At 45.6% G+C, this 20,863-nt stretch overlaps 1 protein-coding gene across 6 annotated transcripts in view; it reads left to right on the plus strand.

Moving 5' to 3' along the window:
- The window catches only part of magi1b (membrane associated guanylate kinase, WW and PDZ domain containing 1b), an 82,524-nt gene extending 61,704 nt beyond the window's left edge, over positions 1-20,820 (plus strand). For 2 of the 6 annotated variants that reach the window (XM_088308026.1, XM_088308024.1), the window contains exons 13-24: positions 2,921-2,952; positions 3,402-3,446; positions 5,542-5,788; positions 7,979-8,070; positions 8,241-8,433; positions 9,074-9,442; positions 10,949-11,152; positions 13,549-13,642; positions 13,837-13,924; positions 14,579-14,722; positions 15,882-16,020; positions 18,953-20,820. In XM_088308026.1, the coding sequence (XP_088164152.1) occupies positions 2,921-2,952; positions 3,402-3,446; positions 5,542-5,788; positions 7,979-8,070; positions 8,241-8,433; positions 9,074-9,442; positions 10,949-11,152; positions 13,549-13,642; positions 13,837-13,924; positions 14,579-14,722; positions 15,882-16,020; positions 18,953-20,151 (2,846 nt within the window). In that variant the 3' untranslated portion in view covers positions 20,152-20,820. Of the gene's footprint in view, positions 1-2,920; positions 2,953-3,401; positions 3,447-5,541; positions 5,789-7,978; positions 8,071-8,240; positions 8,434-9,073; positions 9,443-10,948; positions 11,153-13,548; positions 13,643-13,836; positions 13,925-14,578; positions 14,723-15,881; positions 16,021-17,596; positions 18,927-18,952 lie in introns of those variants that run through there. The other 4 variants (XM_088308029.1, XM_088308025.1, XM_088308027.1 and 1 more) reach the window with 4 other exon arrangements.
- The last annotated feature ends 43 nt before the right edge of the window (positions 20,821-20,863 follow it).

Raw genomic sequence — 20,863 nt, forward strand, 5'->3', positions numbered from 1 at the left:
CCACGGCCTCTCGCTTTAAATGCGTACTCGCGTGCGCATGTGCGCGGTGGGTGAGATATGGTGGACTTATCGTTAGCGTTACTTCTAATAAACGACTTTCAGTTGGTCGCCCGCCTCTTGATTTCATCACGGCAGGAAACATGCTGTAAAAATGTGCCTGTAATTCTTGAACCTTGGGTTATTTTAACAAAAGCACGCCACAGACATGTTATAAAAAAAAAAACTTCCAACTGTTTTAAATTGTGAAAGAACACATGATATTCTGTCCTTTTAATCAGGCTCGCATTTAAACAGATGTCCAGCATTTTGTGTTATTAGATCTTCCACCAAGCGGTAAATGATGATGATAGCTGCATCCGTTGTAGCAGCATTCCATCACCCAGAGAGAGAGTGAGAGAGACGGCGTAAGCTGCCAATGAATTCAACAAAGCTTTGGAACAACACAAAATTAACAAGAGAAAACAATGGAGGACATCCAGCAATCTGTATTCTGCTGGATCTCAGTACAGCTTTTGAAAGGATTCATCATGCTGTTTTAAAGGAATGGTTTCGACACAGAGTGTGCATCACTGCTTATCCATCTCTACCCTTGCCTGTGGTGCACCACAAGGTTCAACTTTAGGCCCAGTTCTATTTTATAGTTGACCTCATAACCCCAAGCCCCGTTAATGCAGACTAGATTGTCAATAAGCATTTAGTTATTTTTATTTTAATTATTTAATCAGATGGAAACAAATATTTTTCCATCCCTTCACTCAAAAACGGCGTATTATTTCAAATGGTCAGTGCCCCAAAGCTCACAAAGCGGTTGCTACATAAACCTCACAGAGCTCGTAAAGTAAATAAATGAATGAAATTTTATGGCAAGTCATCACATGCCGCAGCGAGGGTCAATTCTCCCCTGCCTCAGCATTTGGCTTGCACAGTTTGACAGTTCCTCACAAAGAGTCCAACTTTGCTTGCTTTGAGCTGCTTATTGACGATCCAGCTGATGTTGACTGTAAAACTAAACACAATTTTAATTCAACCCGTACTTTGTTTCGCGAACATCACTATCTTACTCAGAACGATAATAATAATATTGCAATACTAAGTCAGATATTTTTATTTATATATATATATAATTTGCCTTTCCCTTTTTCTTTCTTTTCTTCAGATTTATACGATACGGCTTGAACATCATCAGTACTGTCTGATTATGAAATCTTCAAACGCACCGTGGCTACATTTGCTTTATTTGCAATTCAATGAACGAATGAATGGAATTCGATCCTGGCTTTGTGTTGTCAAAAGAAAATGATTGAGAAACAAATTATTTAGTCGATTTCAATAGACCCCAAAAAACACATTCAGTGCCCTGAATCCCTTTCCAATGTTGCTTGCTGGAAGCAACATTGGAATCTCTTATGTAGCGAGGAGCGCTTAGTACCGTTGATGGACAACGGCTGCTGCATAATCCAAAACCGGCAGTGTACGGTACTTTTCATGCCGTGCTTCAGTATAGCGAGAAAGCCTCTGGAGTGAGTGACACCACAGATCTATGTCCACATCGGATTTAGTGGATGACTGTGTACTGCAAGTCCGAAATGACGGATTGTTATTGATTGAGCAAAAGTGAACAGTGGGGCCGAGGGAAATGATGGGAAGAGAGAAGCAGGGGCGGGTGGGAATGAGCCTTGATGTCTGCGAGATTGTGTGTGCGTGAATGGTTAAGATCTTATCTAAAGAACAACCACAGTATTGACCCTTTTTTTTTTTTTTTTTGTGCGTGTCCAGAATATCCACCACGGCTTCACACGTTTTAGATCGTTGGCATTTTTGACAGGGTGACGCTTCCTCCTCGTCTAGTTCCGCTTTCCGCAACTTCTTGCTGATTTTTCTGCACCGCCAAGACAGTTATTCGCTCGACTTGGGCTGCGGCGGCCTTCTCCTCTGTCATGTCTGTGATGGTGATCTTTCTGGTCACTGATCATTCACGAAAGGCCCCCTTTGTTGTATTTTAAGCGCACTTTGAATTGTGCAGTGAGCGGCGTACGAAACTGTCTGTGGGGTGTGTGCAGCTGCGTGGATGTTTACCAGAAGGTAGGGGTGGGAGGGAGACTCGGATGGAGGGGGGGGGCGATGATGCTGAGGGAGGAGGAGGAGGAGGGAGGGAGGACCGTGTGCAAGGAAGTGAGCGGGCGAGCGAGAGAGAGAGAGCGAGAGAAAGTAGGTGGGAAAAAAAGGAAAAGGCAGCTGGAAAGGGAGAGCAGAGGAAGACGCGGCAACTGCCTATAGATGCTGGAGCCTTCGACAGTGGAGCGTGGCGCTCAGCGGACGCGGGAAGATGGTCTCAGTAAGAGGGGAACTGACGGTTGCCTATAATTTAATGTTCAGTATCTTGGATTCCTTCTCCATGGGTAATGCTACGGCCAGGAAATCCAGAGCACAGCGTGCTTTGCGCTTCTCGCCTCCTCGCCTGCACTTGCTCTTGCTTTTTTTTTTTTTCTTTCTTTTCCTCCAGCTTAGTTGCTCACCAGGATTCTGTCCTCCCCTCTTAACTCACTATTGGCATTCTCACACACACGCACACACATGCATGCGCCTTGTTGAATAGCCAGGGTCTAGCGAGCGCCGGGTTAGCCCGCGGGCTGGCCCCACTGTTGCGCTGCAGCAGTCAAGGCAAGCGCTGGCCGCGGCAGTGATGCAGATAGATTGTGCCGCCTGCCCTCCCACTACACACAACCTCACTAAATGCCACTCAGGCAGATCAGGGGAAGAGAGACAAGGAGAGAGGAGGAGATTTGCGAAAGATACGCCAAACCCTGTTAGGACGCTGTTTTGGAGTCATTTTATGGCAATTTTAAAAAAAAAGAAAACTACATTTCAGCCTGGATTCATCACTTCATTGGTAATTTTCTCCTCTTTCTGGTCCTCACAGGGGTGGCACCTGCGAAGAAGAGCCCAAAACTGGTAAGTTAGCCTATTTTTGAATCGTCTCTTCCATGATTTCCTTATTTGTCTTTTATTCACCCCTAACGTGTACATGTGTGTCGGAGGGCTATTTTTCTTGCTCCCATCACTTTTCATTCCACCTCTCAACTGTCATCTGTAAGGTACAACTTGTGCTGGTGTCAGGGGTCTGTTTATAGAAACGATATGTTGTGCGGGGGTGGAATCCCTGTCGCTTTGCTGCCGCCACCCCTCCTCCTCTCATTGGGGGGCTTGGTTGAGGGGCTTTGATGCATCGCGAGCTGGCTTGCTAACACTCTGTTGACGGTAGCGCGCCGGGTTCCGAGCGCACCGTGTAAGTGTTGAATGTATGATCACGGCGGGGGGGGAGCGACCTCATCGCGTGATTGACGACGGGGAGCCTGTTGACGTGGGCTGACTGGTCGTGTTTGTCCATTTTGTTTTTGCAGGATGATTTTGAGCTGGCTCCTCCATACAGAGATTACACTCGGAGGGTATGTCATGGCATTTTGGGTGGAGTGGATATTTTGAGGGTGGAGGTGATGGTGATGGGTTGATATTCTGTTACACTGTGTTCTAAATTATTCTGCATTTTTCTTTGATTATTCAAGTTGATGCAAACAACAGTCGGCAAAAAAAAAAAATATATTTCCATTTTAGTGTATATGATAACAGTATTTATTTATTTATTTTCAATGTTTGTTTTGAACTAAAAATGGTCTTTTGTTGAATTTATTTTTTAACGAAAAACAGGTCAAGTTGCATTGAATATAAATTCTAACATCCTTCGACTTTGTGGATCATTCCTGCTTGAATTTCTTTGCCAGATGTCAGAATTGCCTCCTCGATCTCGTGTCTGGATGTAAACTTCCTTTTGGTCTTGAAGAGGTTCCAAAGGTTCCCAACAGGGTTGAGGTCTGGGGAACGTAGCGGTCACGTGCTTCACTCCATTTTTTTTTTGCCAACGGCAGCCAGTGATGCCGAAGCATTCCCTTCAACCCAATATGTTGCATTGTCGTGCATGAGGACAATTTTGTTACATAAAAGCACGGTTGTTGTTTTTTTTCCCATGAAAGAAAGTGGACTGTCAGAATATCGTCATTTTTCACACATTCAAGGCAGGCACCTCGGGGAGCCAATCAGGCGTCTACGCATGGTTCGGGCCCAAGACGGCAACCTACTACTACTCCATCCATCTGTACCGTCCAAAGTTGAATATCTCTGCGTCATAGGCTGCTTTCAGTATAAAAACAGAGAAACTTCCCCTGACCTCAACCCTATTGAGAACCTGGTGGAACATCCGGTTGGAAGTGGTTCAGATCCAAACAGCAGCTCCAAGAGGTTAATCTTACATTCAAGCGGAAACAAGTTAATTAAATGCTAAGTTGCTCTCAAATAAGTTAAATGTAAAATCAAAATTATGATGACTGTCACTTGCATGGACTATTTAGGAAAGTGTGAAAAATAATTTGGAATGCAGTGTCGGAGGTGAAAGCTGCCTCATAGGCTGTAATGAAATACAAGCCAACTCAAACGGACCTTGATGGAAAGTAGGACTGTCGCTGAATCAGCCGTTAAAATTTAGTTTTCATCCAGCCGGCCCTCCTCCCCCTCAATCTTCTCTCTCCTTAATTATCGGGTCATCGGAGAGGAACCGCTGTGGATGCACAGAAGCAAAGGACATGATTTCAAAGTGTCAAATATACTAAATCCACCACCAGGCAGTTTTATTTGTCCTCAAAGGGGGAATTGTGATTTGAATTTTGAGTGCGTCAAAGTGCGAGAAATACAAGACAAAATGGAGACACTTTTCCGTGTGATGGACTGTAGATGACCTCTTGCTCCAGAAAATATTCGTCAAATTGATTGTTCCATGACATTAGAGATTCCTTGTGAAAATAAATCTTTAGCAAAGTATAATAAGAATTTTTTTGGGGGGGTGTGTTTTCTAACCACTGCAGTATATTTAAAAAGAGAGGCTGGCTGCCTCTACGCCTTCCTGGCGTGTTTTTGTCCTCCACGGTCAAAGAACTGCGAGGTCATTCTAAGTGAGATGCAATTGCTGTCACTTGCTATCTGCGTCTGATTTGCCTTTTGCTCTCATGCGATGTCTTGCTTTTTGTGTTCACAAGCTTCTTTATGAATACCGCCAGCCCATAATGCCAGTTGAAAAAAAAAAATGGGTGAGCAGGTGGCCAGATGTTATTAAGAGGCCAGTGGCAATTTCATGAGCTTTCCTATTTGTGGCTGTGCCACTAAAATCCTTTCTTGGGTTTTAACCCCATTTGTGCTTTTTGTGATTATTTCTCCATAAGCCGCAGGGAAAGTAGCTCTTATTGTGTTGCTGTTAAACAACAGAATGTTTAAATGTAGTTTTTTTTACCTCCAGTTGAATGATTTTAATCATGAGAAACCCTGAAATGTTTCTTACCAACCACTTTTCTGTTGTTCAGTTGGCTGCTTCCATTTTATTTATTTTTTTTTTATTTTTTTTTTTATTCCTCTCACCTGTCTGCGTCTTTGTGGTCAACAATGTACTGACAACATGTCTTGTAGTCGCCCAATTATATTCATCTGCTTCCCCAACAGCCGTTGTCAAGGAAGGACAGCCAGAACAGCTCACAGCTCAGCGTTTCCAGCCACCGGAGCGCCCACACGGACTCGCCCTTGCACTCATCCCTGGCACCTCCGCTCAGCGAGAGCGCCGCTCCCCCAGTGCCGTCTCAGCCCCTCCCAGGGCTTCCACCGCAGGACCCCACGGTCGACGGGACCATCCAGAGAAAACCGGATCCCTTTAAGATCTGGGCCCAGTCCAGGAGCATGTATGAAAGTAGGCGTAAGTATAATATTTTTGGTGGCGGTTGGATGAGTGCTGCATGCAGGTCGGTGGGCTTGGTGGAGGCCTGCGGTGGGTTTGGAAAGAATTGGGATGAGGATTAATGCTTGTAAGTATTATATTTCTCGTATTTGTAGTGGGGACAAACAAACCCATCCCATACCCAAAAACCTGTCCTCAATGTTGGTTGTCAAGCTAATGTTGCTAACGCTGTTAGCCAATGCTACGCTTTGCTAACGATGCAGACTCGCTTTGCTTTTTTTGACTTTGGGAAATACTCGAAAGTGGGGTCTAGGCAAAGTAAAATAAAGTCTATCCTCTCCATCATAAGAGAGCAAAATCTCAAGCGTTCTTTGTCCAGTCACTTTGAAACATGTATGCTCTGACGGTGGTTCAATTGGCGTCAATGACGCACCAAGCGACTCTCAACAGATGTATTATTAGTTTGACTCGTGGAGGGGATGTCAGCGGATTGCATGCCTCCCTCTGCCTTGTCTTTCCGGAGCATGGAGAAACTTCTAATTAAAAAGCTCTCAGATCTAGTGTCCCAAAAAAAAAAAAACCGGGGGAGGAGAATAAGCAACATTCTTCAAGGGCTGAGCAATGTTAACATCTAATCAGTTTGGAAGGCATCACTTGTCAAAGCCTTCCATTAGTTAGATGAAGAAGAATATGAGAAGAGGGGCCGACCGTGGGCTCGTTGTGTTTGAAAGAAGCTGCGATATCGTCATTGTGATAATATTTGAATGTCCCAAAAAAAAAAGGAGCGCAAAACAAGTGGGATGGAGGAACCGGAAACAAGGATGCAATTAGAGCTACGATTAATTACGGGGTAAACCAGGAAGGAAACTCTGGGGCATAAAAAGGGAATAGGGTGATAGCAAAGATGCCAGAGGAAGATGGCATTGAGCTTTTGTGCCTGAAAATTCCGCAATGTGGACCCCATCAGGCTCAGACATTTGCTGGAGCAAATACATTTCTGTACGCAAGGTCGCAGTCAGTGACCTTCTTTTATGGAAAAATGTGGACTGACCCGCGTTTAACACAAGTTAGAATATCATCGTTAATTTGAAACACAGCCAGATCACCAATTAGAAGCGGGTGTGCACACTTTCGCAAGTAGGGTGAATGAATTCTAGAAATGTGTTTTGGGCTTTGGAAAGTGCTTGAAGTTGTTTTAACATGCTGTGCTTGCGAGTCATTCGCTGCAAATGTCACCATAAAATGGAAGATGATCCGAGCCGAGCCGCCCGCGTTGTGGATCATTTATTGCGCTGCAAATGGACAAGAGCAGAGTGTCGCTGCCGAGTTGACCCGAAGCAATTACAGGTGCAGATTGTGACAGTTAGCCCTTTGAATCGGCCTGGCCTCCACTTTTGCGTGGCGGTAGATTGAAAGCGATAGCCGGAGTCCGCCGGAATTTTTTAGCTGTCGTCGAAAGGATGGACTGTTTACGCCTTCTGCCGCCCTACTGTCTCTGAGTGGCTTTGGTGACCTTGGCAAGGAAATCTCCTCGCCAGTTTACTGGGAGATCTGCACAGCCGCAGCGATGCAAACTTGAACCGATTTAAATTTGATGACCATTTATGTTGAGGCGACCCTGAAGTTCCCGCCTTTTTTTTTCTTTCTTTCTTTCCTCTCTCTAAATTAACAATGAGCTGTCAGTTGCTGCATTGCAATTCCTTTGTGCTGTCTCTGTTGTGCAACACTGCAAACGTCTTTTCTTATTGATGGCAGTGGACCGTGACCGTTGCCTAACTGGGGCCCTGTGCTGAATTAGAAATATTCCCAGAAGAATAAAAAATATTTTTTTCTCTTCTCTGCATAGCTTGCATTTAATCCAAAATAAATCACTGTCTTTTTTGACGGCCTGCATATTTGTTCTTTTGCCAAAGCATCCAAAGCAATTTGTGCACATTTATTTATTTATTTATTTATTTTTACAAAGCTTGGAGCTGCTACTGCGATTATTTGCATGGCTGGTTTTCCTCACCGTGAACACGGCTTACCTTATGGCCATATAATTATCAGCATTCATTATTATGGAAAAAAAAAAAAAACTTCCCTCCTGAGATTCATGTTGGAATTGTATTAATTTGGGGTAGGCATGCGCGTGTTAAATCCATCTTTTGGCTGACTTTGAGAATGACGTGTTGCTCTAGATGGCTGATGATGTGTTCATCCTTCCAGTTCCGGACTTCCAGGAGCAGGATATTTTCCTCTGGAGGAAAGACACAGGGTTCGGCTTCAGAATTCTTGGAGGCAACGAGGAAGGAGAGCCAGTAAGTGTCCCCCTTTTTATGTTTCACTTTCCCTTGTTTTTGTTATGAACTCATTCATCAACTCATTCACTGCCATTGACGGATATTTCAGCCAAAACGATTTTGCTGAACACTTCAATAAATATTGATCTTTGAGCTTCTGTATTCCTAAGTCTCCGTTTGTCTTTTAGATATACATTGGCCACATCGTGAAGTATGGCGCGGCGGACGAGGACGGACGCCTGCGGTCCGGCGATGAGCTCATATGTGTGGATGGCACAGCCGTGGTGGGCAAGTCGCACCAACTGGTGGTGCAGCTGATGCAGCAGGCGGCCAAGCAAGGTCACGTCAACCTCACCGTGCGACGCAAAACCACTTACGCCGGTATGAAACCAGAGCCCATTCTTAATATTTACGGCCATTTTCTACAATCGGGAATGGTCGCACGCTAGCTTCTTTTGTCTAACCTCGCTGAAGATTACGCAATATCGGCCAAATCGCAATTGAGCTGAAGGCTCTCTGTTTAACGTTTCTGTTCCATCAAGAACAGCGGAATCAGGACGTCACTTTTCTTTGCGATTTGGCCAAATATGTGTCAGGCTCCACTCCTCAGCACGTTGATAAGGAAAGGCTGATAAATATGATGGAGTGGCCGCTCAACCTTGGGCCGCTGCTCGCCATCTGCCTTCGAAGAATATGAAACGCTCTCCTTGTGCAGGAAATGAAATGGCGAATGAAATGCTGCTGAAGATATCAGACGGGCATTCTTCTTTTTCTGGGCAAAACAGATTAGTTGAGAGATTGTTGGAGGAGGCCAACTTTTCCATAAAATGACTTGTTAGGATGGTAATGGCTCTGTGAAGTTCCATTTTGATATTCTCCGGATGGTATAGCACTTTTTTCGGAGGCAGCGAATGTTGTTTAGCTTGTTCTACATCGGCCTCTCCTCCGTGTCCACAGTTTCACGTCTGTCTTCGTCTCGCATTATTTTTCCTCACTGTTTTCTATTCACGCTCATCTCCAGTCAAAGCGGAAGGAGACGTGCCCCCCTCGCCCGCTTCGTCCCACCACAGCAGCACGCAGGCGCCTAGCCTGACGGAGGAGATCGGAAAGCGAACTCCGCAGGGCAGTCAGAATTCCCTCAACACGGTCAGCTCCGGCAGCGGCTCCACCTCCGGCATCGGCAGCGGGGGCGGTGGGCCTGCGGGTGGCGCTCACGCCGTGGTCGCCGCCGCAGCTGCCGCCACCTCGTCGCAGCCTCCCAACGTCAACTCCAGCGTCCCCGTCTCCGCCTTGCAGCCTTATGATGTGGAGATCCGCCGCGGGGAGAACGAGGGCTTTGGATTCGTCATTGTGTCGTCTGTGTCGCGGCCTGAGGCTGGCACCACCTTCGGTAAGTGTTTTTTTTTTTTTTTCCCTCCCATGAAATATGAAACACTTTTCTTTATCACTGGGGTCTTTTATCTTTCTATTATCTTTATGGGCAGATGTCATCCATAAAACACCAAAGTAGCACCGTCCGTACGGTGTTGTAGCAAGAGAAATACAAACACGGCTCAAAGAGGCCGATCACGATTCAGTCTGGTATGAGTCAAACATTTCTTTGCTCGTAGCCGCTGCTCTATTCGCACACGGCCTTCATAATTGATCACAAGTAAAGTGGGCCTTACGTAAGACGCTTGCATTATTCAGCCCAACTTAACTCATTCACGACCAGCCCAGTAAAAAAAATGGATTATGACGTATTTATCCGTCAATGGTATTGAATGAGTTAAATAGCTCCCGCTCGCACTATGTGACAATGACAATATAACGACAAGTACGGTCCACATCCATCCATTCATTTTTTTTTCTTTGGGTTATTCCTGTACGATAAATGATTGGCTCCACAAGCTTTTTACTCATTACCAGTTAGAGTGCAGACAGCTATCATTTTGAACTGTGCTTTTTTTTTTTTTCCTTATGCAACACACTCTTGACCCTATCGCCGTGATTTCCTGTCTATGCCACTTGCTTTCTCTCTGTGTGGGTGCAAGTGGAAAATGTGCACAGCTCTCCACATTTGGCTCACAAAGCTGCAAAGCTCCCTTTCACCGGCCAGTCGCAAAGTGTTTGCTCATTTTAAAAGACATGTAAAATCGAATGGAAACGTGTGTGGGAGCAAAGTTTGCCAGGACCACGTTAAATGCTTCCCGTAGGTAGAAGCAAAGTTTTCTGAATTTACATTTATGTTGAAGCAACTTGACATTTTGCAGCCAAAGTTGATTTGGTTTTTTTTCTTCGTATCGTTTAGCAGGCTAAAAATGTGGATGTTTGTTAAAGAGGCATTGATGAAAAGCAAAATGCCGATAGAGTTAGCGCACTCTGCAGTGACAGCTGTCAGACGTCGGCGAGACGGCGAGCCCTTAAGGCACGTGGGAAGATTTCAGCTCTGATGTATGTTTATCATCTCCCGCGTCATGCAGGTGAGACTCTCTCCGCGATGCAGATTGCACACGACAAAGCTGTCTTTTTCATGATCTGATTTTCACCGCAGAGAGACCGTCATGGAAAAAAAAATTCCATTTTAGAATTTTGGTCACATAAGAGAGATGATTTTTGGATCGTGATTCATTTCAAAGGCGAATGGGGAATCTGTAATATGGTAAAATGTATCTGCAGCACACCAACGTTTTCCTGTCTTTGCCAATTGCTTTCTGCTTTGCTCGTTTTCTGATCGCCTCCTCTGTGTCTTTGGCTTTACTCTTGGCTGCCAGTGAATTCACGCTTAACTTTCTGATTCTCTGTCTCTGCTCCCTTCCCTATTTCCCTCTTGTCTTCTTTCCTCTCCCCTCACCAAATTCCACCCATACACACATCCTTGATCTGTGCATCACATCGTGTCAATTGGTGACCATAGCTGGCAATGCATGTGTGGCCATGCCTCACAAAATAGGGCGCATCATCGAGGGAAGTCCCGCTGACCGCTGCGGCAAGCTGAAGGTGGGCGATCGCATCCTGGCAGTCAACTCATGCTCCATCACCAACAAGTCCCACTCGGACATCGTCAACCTCATCAAGGAGGCCGGGAATACTGTTACGCTGCGCATCATTCCTGGAGACGGTGAGTAGAAATGGTTGATCAGCTCCATCTTAAATCAGTGTTTTACCACACCTATGTTCATAATAAGATTAGATAATAAATAAAATTTAAAAAAAAATTTAAAAAATTATATATATATATATAATTATTATTATTATTAGTTTTAATTATTATTATTTTGATTATTTATTTAAATTTTATATATATATATATATATATATATATATATAGCGTTATAAGGCGCGCATTCCGGCACATGAAACAAACAGGTACCGCAAATAAGAGAGAGAGACAATCTGTGTCGCACTGCGTAGTTTACTCTAGGCCATACTTGTCAATCTGATTGGCTCCTAATGGATGTGATGGACATGACATTCATTCCAAACACCGTGTTTTAAAAAAAAAAAAAAAAAAAAAAAGAAACAATTCCAGCATTTCTCTTCCATGGCTTTCATGGAAAGTTGATTTTTGTACGTGTTGTTCTCCTCACTTTGCAGTGACAGATGAATCTGGCATGCAATACAAATATTGTTTAAGTGGATTTGTGTGTGCAACGAAGCCAATAGTCCCTGTCAATCTGTGCACTGGTAGAAATTGCAGCCATTTGTCTACTCGCCACTCACTTCCTGCTCTTTTCTAATGGCTGACCGTTTTTTTTTTTTTTTTTTTTTTTTTTGCCCGCTGATGGTCTGATGAGAACAGTGAGCCAAAATTGCTCTGCCAAGGAGACAAACAAGAACTTGAGAACTTGGTGTTTACGGTGCAGACTGACACCGAGACATAAAGAGTGTCGGGAGAAGATTGGAGCTTGTGTGTCTAAAATTCTCTCCACATGGCTGTACACGCCCTCTTTTCGTGTTGTTGTTGTTCAGTTCGCTTAACTTTCTGACGTGAATAAATAGCCGAGCAAAGAGACTCCACTGAGATAAGCGAGGTTGGGAGAGTTTTCACTGACGCTGACTTATGACTCTCCAGCTCGGACTGTCTTGCCGTGCACAGCTCGCCTAGCGATGCACACCAAAGCACAGTTTTACTTTCCAGCATGCATCTTCTGATAGAATCATATCGTTTCTTTCTGGAAACACGAAGTTGCTTGTAAGAACAACAGGTTCATGTTGCGCGACAAACCTTCTCCGCTCCCTGTCTCCATGTTTACTCATATTGATCTGTTTCTTCTCCAATTGTGTAAGACTCTGTCTGTGCTACCAAGCTAGTGGGCATTCGTAAAAGAGGCAGCTTGAACGACATTCTGAAACGTAAGCAGTCGAGTGGAAAAAGATGGCGGCGAGAGCTTAGTCGATTAATTTGCGGACAGAAAACAGCCGGGCAGCTGAGGGAGCGTTGAATGGAGGGAGGCATCGGAGCAGAAGCTGAGGTCGCGGGCGAGGTGATGCCACTGAACAGATGGAATAGGATAGGATTTACAAACGGACGTTTTGCGGGCGTGGAGACGATTTTGCTGGAGAGGCCAGAAAATTGTATGTCGAGTGCTATCAGCAAAAAAAAAAAAAAAGAAAAAATGCATTTTGGATGCAGGGACGAGTTCAACCACCTGGTTGTGAAGTGGAAAGGAAGAAATGAGAGGCGAACAGAAAAGAATTCCAATCACAGGTTACCTGTCGACACCTGATTAAGATGACATTGTTCTTGGTGCAAGAATAATGATGCGGCGCCCTGTTTTTTCGAGTTGAAACTCATTCGGGATCACGTGCTACGACTGAAGCCGTGCGACGATAACAGTCAGGATATGCAAGAAGGATGGCTTGACAGAAAGAGTTTGAGCGTGAGACGTGTGCCTCTTGGAGATAAAATGCGATTTGACAGACAGTTTGACGGAATATTAATGAACACATGCTAGATTACTCTGCTTTCTAACTGTTTTCCATGTTTGATGACAACTTTTCTGTGGAAAAATAAGAAAAAAAGACATTTTTATTTCTCCCTCTCTCTATCTTTCTCTTTCCCTCTCTTTCTCTTTCCCTCTCTCTCTCTCTTTCTCTCCCTCTCTCTCTCTCTTTCTCTCTATCTCTCTCTTTCTCTTTGCCTCTCTCCCTCTCTCTTTGCCTCTCTCTCTTTCTCTTTCCCTCTCTCCCTCTCTCTTTGCCTCTCTCTCTTTCTCTTTCCCTCTCTCCCTCTCTCTTTCTCTCTCTCTCTCTTTCTCTTTCCCTCTCTCTCTCTCTTTCTCTCTCTTTCTCTTTGCCTCTCTCTCTCTCTTTCTCTTTCCCTCTCTCCCTCTCTCTTTCTTTCTCTCTCTCTCTCTCTCTCTTTCTCTTTGCCTCTCTCTGTCTCTCTCTCTCACACTGTCTCCCTCTCTTTCTCTTTCCCTCTCTCTCTCTCCCTTCTGTCTCTTTCTCTCTCTCTCTCTCTCTCTCTTCTTGCTTCCTCTACCTACAAATATTCTTTTCTTTCACTTTCAGAGTCATCAAATGCGTCTTTATTGACTAATGCGGAGAAGATCGCCACTATAACCACCACTCACACAGCCCAGCAACAGGCGGCACCAGAGGCCAGGTAAATGCAAACTTTGGCTCTCTGAATCAAGAATTTTCATGCAAATATATTAGTCAGATATTTTTCGGGCTTTTTTGTTTTTTTGGGGCGGGCAAAATTTGGCTAACGAATACACATCATGTTCCTAACCACCACCCCTCGAAACAAAACTCACTGAACTGTTCAACTCATGCCTGCAATTTTTCCCGTTCCAGAAACAACACCAAACCAAAACAGGAGTCATTTGACTTTAAAGCCCCTCAAGCGCCTCCGACACAGCTTCCAACGCAAGTCTCCGCCCAGGTAGGAAATGAAACATGCATCACATTCCTGCCAACGTTCCCAATTTATCACTGCGCACATTCATGCAACTCATTTGTCCGCTAACCCTCAGTGCATCCGCTAATCCCTCGAATTTCCCAACCCAAGGACAAACAAGGTGTATTTTTATTCACTTATATATTTCTCCTGCCGGCATGATCAGATTTTTTATTTTTTTTGTGCATTAAGAAAATGCCGCATGCTTTCAAAGCAAGCCCTCAGTGTGCCATGTCCCCCGCTGAATTAATGTGGCGCTATGTGGAGATGGCTCCCCCAGATAGCATTGATCGCTCCGCAAAGAAGATTAGGAGGGCTGTGAGGACGAGAGGAGCCGTCTTGACTGTCCTTGCAATGCACTGCGACACCACTCTCGTTCTCCGCCTTCAGCTCAGCGCATCAATTATTCAGAATCCTTACACCTGATGTTCGCGTATACACATACAGTCAACGCGCTTATGCCATACATGCAGGTGGGGCTTGACGGAAGCTGGTCTTCTTTGTTCCATGCAGCTGAAAATGGAGCCGAGCTGAAAGAAAAAAACATGATGCACAAAAATGACCTTGATGCAACTTTTTTTTTTGTTTTTCTCCCCCCCTTTCTTGTGTGTGCGTGTCCGTTTGGTCTGCCTCGATTAGGATTCCGAGTTTTACTCAGCAGACCTGGAGAGAGATAGCAAAGGCTTTGGCTTCAGTCTGCGGGGAGGCAGGGAATACAACATGGACCTTTACGTACTGAGACTAGCTGAAGATGGAGCAGCGGTCCGCAACGGAAAAATGAGGGTATGCACGAAAATATGTTATAATATATTATCATTCTGAATGTCTCTTTTGGAGATGAAAAGTGAAAAGGCCCTGAATGCACCATTCTGATCTCGTAGTTTGTAATTTACAATTTCCAATTCGATACTTGAGGTCGATATGAATTTCATTGTGAGCGTTATTAAACCGCATCCTCTGAACAATTTACAGAGCCCCAAAGATATTAAATGAGTCATCGGCTGACCTTTATGGTTCTGATTGTGTTGTTTTATTCTCAGCCGCGATACAAAAAACTTGCCCCATCTAACAATTTCTTACTGTGCGCCAGATAGTAGTTGAAAAATGTACAATTTACTTGAACAGTCCTGTTGGACTCGGTTTTAATGAATTGATGTTGGTCATCGAGAGGTTGCAAAGATCACGTCATCAATTTTACAGCCGCGCGTAAATTACTCGTCAATATAATTGCTGGTGAAATACGTCGCCACCAATCTCTGCTAACTGTCACTTTGAGCCGTGGCGGCCTGTCCTGGCTCAAACTACATTTGTACTTTTTTTTTTTTATGAACTCATATGATTTGTTGTCTTTCAAACAGTCTGTGCAAACTTTTATTTGATTGACTGCACTCGTTTCAATTCTCTCCAAATTTTTGTCAATAATTGTCAACATTCGGTCGGTTAATCCGATTTGATGGTGACTTTACATTCCTGAATAAATGTAAGGCTTGTGCACCGGGTCACTGTAAATATTCACGTCGAGCACCGAGGTGAGGCACGGAAATGTCATCAGGTTCCATAATGTCCCTCGGAGGAATTCCCTCGGCCCCTTTTGGCATTCTCAGATAAGGGCATGGGAAGGAAGTCGGCAGGAAGCAAGTGCTATCTTCTGTTTTTATGACCAAATGTTTTCACATGCTCCTCTCGCCGTATCGCGTTTTGCTTCTTTGGTGTCGAAACCGTCGAGAGAAAATCAAGACGCGTTTAGAGGACGGGGTGTGTCACTTAAGTGTTTTTCCGCTTTTTACCCGTCTTCTCTCTGTCACGTCTTTTTTGAGCTTGGAATCCGTCGGCCATATTCTCGTGTACGTCCCCCTCCGCGTTATTCTCTCGCTTCCTCGTATTCACACCTCATCTTCCCCCGCCGCCTCCCCTCTCACTCGTCCTCTCTCCACTTCCCCAGGTCGGCGACGAAATCTTGGAAATCAACGGCGAGAGCACCAAGGGCATGAAGCACTCCCGAGCCATCGACCTCATTAAGAGCGGAGGGCGACGTGTCCACCTGGTGCTCAAGAGGGGCGATGGCTCGGTGCCCGAATATGGTGGGTCAATCTATGAAAACATTCCATTTTCCCCCATCTTCACACCCTGAGCCGGGGGGACGGCCGTCGGACGGTGGTGGGTTGCGGGGAAGACAACTCACTCCACCTCCCTGGGAACCTTCGCCCACCTCATGGGACGAGTCCCCCCCCCCCCACACTCCAGGGAGGGGCCGGGTTGGTGTTGTCTGGTGTCTTTCTGGTGGAGGTCACGCTTGCGCTTTGGGATTTTTGGGCCGCTCTCGCCCGTCCTGCTGTCACCCACTTTCCATGTCATCCCACTGTCACTTTTTTTCCACCTTGAAGCGGAATCTCTCCGCTGGGACTTTACAGCTCGGTGGTGGGTCCGTGACCAGATAAACTGTTTACAAGGTTTCACTGACCTTAGTTTCTTGTGATGGATCCTCATCAAACCCTAAATGAGCTTGAAGAGGAAGAACGAACAAAAAAAAAACCCAACAAAACTTGACCAATGCATCCCGTCATAAAATGGGAGTTACTCTTGAACACAGCTTTTGTCAGGACGGGTCCCGAAATATTTATGATATTTATTGAAGGTGAATGTAAGCTACTGAACTAAGTGCAAGGCTAAAAGAGAGAAGCTCACATAAGATGCTTGACATGAGTCACTCATTCCATCTTTTTGCACCCACTGTTAATATCATTGAAAGCTGTGACAATAGGAACTCCACCAATCCACGTCAAAAAGTAAGTTTCTCCCACTATATCGACTTTTGTACAGAGATGAACAAATAGAGGCATTTTTACGAGTATTTTTGTTCCGTGTACAGAGCCATAACGCAAAACCACATATAAATGGATAAAAGTCTATTTCTGCATGAATCTGTCAACAGTGTACATTTTTTTTTCTTTTTGTCTATTTTCCATAATATTTATGGATTTTTTTTTTTTAATTGTCTGAGCAGTCTCGATTGATAGTTCTGTTCAATGTACAATATTTAGTTTTTGTTGGCTTTCGCTACCTTTTGCCCGTCTTGACACGTGATTTGATTTGCGCTACAAATGTGCTCGTCTTTCCGTGCACAACGATGACATCATGTGACCTTGTATTTGTTTTTTGTCTTTTTTTTTAATTTTGTAATTTTTCATTGGCACAATCGTTTGTTGATGCCTGACAGTGATGTAGAACTGCTTCATATGCTGTTGTCGTGGGCGTGTGCGAGTGTCACTTTTTTTTTTTTTTTGCAGAGGAGTGGCGTCCAAATGTTTGCTTGTAGCTTTGCGTGTTTGTGTGTGTGAGTGTGTGTGTGTGTGTGTGCGTTTTAGGGGGGGGCGGGTGGGCGTGGTGGGCGTTGACGTGTGAACTTGTTTGCGGGTCTTTTCTCTGTAAACGCCGGTTTCCACTGAAGGGTTTGGGCAACTTCCTGGACTGTCTCTTTTAATCTGAATGACTCGATGGTCAAATAAACATTTTTTTCTATTGAAAATCAAACGATGACAAAAATCCTCCTTTCTTTTCCTTTTTCTTCTGAGTGATCTAAAACCCACTTCTCTTTCTCTTTTATCTGTTTCTATCCTCCTTGGTGTGGTATTGCGCTGGGCTGTTGTCTTCCTTCAGGGGTGGTGGCTCCCCATCTCACTGCATGTTTGAGAAATGACAAGATGGGGGAGGCCTCTGTCCTCCAAAATCAAACCACGGTTTGTAACTGTCCTCCGCTTCTGTGCCCCCTCCCCATCCTGATGTGTGTGTGTGTGTGTGTGTGTGCTGTGGCATCACCTGCCTGTGCTCTTGCCCCATCCGCCATCCGTCCGCAATTGCCAGCACGGCCGCCACATTTTCCGCTGTGGTCACGCTGCATACGAAGCCTTTTTTTTTTTTTTTTCACGTCTGTGCAACAAGGCCAAATACCAAAGTTTATTTCTTAATTTTTTTTTCACAAGTAAAAGGTTTTCGATAAATGAATCATGTTCTCACAAGAATTGTGGAGGATTTTATGCGGAGATGAAGCGACTGCAAATGTGGGTCGCTGAAAAAAGTATTTGTTGGAATTTTTCGGCGCGTAGTTGGTGTGTGCATAGTGTCCTGCAGAAACAGTCCAAAAAAAAAAAAATCAATTGAAATGATCCATCCGCACTTTATAATTTTTACGCAAACAGTCTTGGTTGGCTCATGATTTTACTTTAAACCGTTAAGAAGGCACTTGTATGTTGTAGTGCAGGCTTTTGCGACGTTTTCAAAGGCATTTGAAAACATTACAAACCACATTTACACCAAATCCTGTTTTCCACACTTATTAGTACTTTGTATACCAAAATAGAACCTAATCTTTCACACCATGGGAGAATACAGAAAGAATCAATCTAAAGCCTCTCCACAGGTGTTCAATGGGGTTGAGGTCTGGGGACTGACACGCCCATTGGAGGAGCTGAGCTACGTCTGTTGAACCATACATAGCGCTTACATCTTATAGGACGTCCTACTTATTCTCGTGAGAACATGTTTTTGTAGCATCGGTTGACGAAACAGATGAACAACGATCAATCATGACATCCTCCGCCCGTGTGAACTCATTTGAGTTTTCAGACCTGCTTTGAATAGCGTCTGCAGCATCATCATAGTGCATGAGCGAGCATGGCTAATGGGTGAAGTCAAGCCGAGTCATCAACAAGCAACAACCTGGGACCGATGTCCACCCGTCGGCCACGTGTGCTTCCACAGGTGAACCCGAGTAGACCCGGGAGCAGGTTTGTTCTTGTTCACGTTGGCTTCTCGGATGGCGCCACCGCCTTTTGATTTTCACGTTCCTTTCTTGCAATCGGCCGCTGCGTCATCTGACAACGAGCCATCCTCGCTGGTAACCGTGCATCCGAATGGCTTTCATTCAGCATGGTCGTTGTTGAGCGAGTCGTGAGCTGTTGGTTTAAAGCATGTTTGACCATCCCGGCCCGGTCTGAATGTCGCACTTTGTTGCAGACGGCACCCCTAACGACAGCAGCACAGCCTCAGGGTTACAAAACGCTGCGGAAGTGAGCTCTCTGCCCTTCAATGAGCCGTCGGAGCAAAGCTACAACCCGGAACCCCAAATCTCATCCCGGACCAGGAAGGAGACCACCCAGCGCGCTTCGGGCACCGGCAAGCACCATTCACGTCACCGCCATCGCTCTCCTCATAAGAAAAGCAGCACAGGAAAACACAAAAGGACAAAATCTCCCCGAAAGATCAATGTGTTCAAGAAGAAGAAGGATGAAAAGGGAAAATCCGGCCAGCGGCATCATTCCAGCGGTCACCACCACAGCCGCCATCGCTCTCCTGACAAGTACAAACGGTCGCGCAGCGCGGAAAACGCCCTGGATGGCCGCCGCCGCAGCCGCTCCCCCGAAAGAAACCGCGGGCAGCGCTCTCGCCACCGCTCTCCTTACCGTTCCCGTCAGCGCTCGCCTCGCCGCTCGCCTTACCGCTCACCTCCCCGCTACAGGTCGCCCCATCGCTCTCGCCACCGTTCCCCCAACCGACGCTACAGCCGCTCCCCCGGTCGCTACCGCAGATATGACTCCCCGCGGCGAAGCAACGAGAAGCCCGCCGCCGTCGAGGCCGCTTCGAAGGAGCCGTCGAGGTCTCCCGAACCGAGCCTGGCTTTCGAGGACAGCGTCCTTCGCGAACCCCCCGCCCTGGTCCGCCTCAACCGGGAGGCCGGGGAGGAGCGTCCCGTCTTGAACGACAGCCTCCTGACGAGGGCTTCCACCATGGAGCGAGCCTTTGGCGGGGACAGCCTACTGAGGGACCTTTCCCGCAACCCGAGAGACACGTACCGGAACGCCTCGCTGCCCCGCGTGCGCACGCCCGACTCCGACTTGGCCTACAACCGTTATACCTCGCTCCTGAGGGGGCGATCGCCCGAGAGGGCGGACAGGGACAGGGACAGATATTACCCCAGCAGAGGATCTACCCCGGAACCGTACCGAACCCGCAGCCTCGGACGAGACATCTCCCCCATCAGAAGCCCCGACCGAAGAGAAGACTCGGAGGACGAAGAGGACGACGACAACTTTGTGGCGGCGAAGGTGAGAGAGTACTACAGCACGCTCAAGAGCGACAGCGGTCGCGCCGCCCGGCCGCTGCTGCCGGAGCCCAGGAAGACCTACAAGGACAACCCGAGAGACCTGAGCATCTGATTGGACAGCAGCCTTCCAATCACCGCCACTCCACATCATTCAGATGAAGTGTCCATGCCCATTGAAAGTCCAACCCAGTTGTGCACACACGGCCGACCACGACTCTTGCACGCAGATTTGATAAATTGATGTAACAATGTTAAGTTACAACCAAGACGGTTGTTTTTTTTTTTTGGTTTGGTTTTTCTCTTATGATTTTTCTCCCCTTTTCCCCTTGATTTGGATTGAAATTCTACGTTTAGAATAATCCAGACTTTTTCATAAAATGTAAAACCATAAAAACAATGATGTGCCTAACAGTTCCATTAACAACCATCTGTTTGTTTTATTTGATACTCAGCAGGCCTTTTGTGCTGAACATGATGAAATGGGGGGGGGGGGACAAAAGAAATGTCTGTCGTTTTCCACAAGGATCTTATGGTGTGCATGTCTTCACTGGTCTCTCTCTCTCTCTCACCCTTTCTTTCAATCTCTCTCTCTCTCTCTCTCCCGCCACTGTTTTATAGACATTTGACCAGACTATAGCACAAGCCTGCATTTGTTTGTATATTTTTTGACAGTTTGCAGTATGTGTACATTCAGAGCTGATCATTTTAAATGAATGAAGGGGAAATTCAAAGTGAAACTATAATGATGGTGATGTTAAAATAAAAATAATATATTCATCAAATGGTAAAAAAAAAAAAAAAAAGTCGACTTTTCTTCTTTCTAT

Source organism: Idiotropiscis lumnitzeri, chromosome 11 (genome assembly GCF_059441095.1).
Source record: "Idiotropiscis lumnitzeri isolate Australia: NSW breed Sydney's pygmy pipehorse chromosome 11, RoL_Ilum_1.0, whole genome shotgun sequence".
In the NCBI taxonomy this organism is placed as follows: domain Eukaryota; kingdom Metazoa; phylum Chordata; class Actinopteri; order Syngnathiformes; family Syngnathidae; genus Idiotropiscis; species Idiotropiscis lumnitzeri.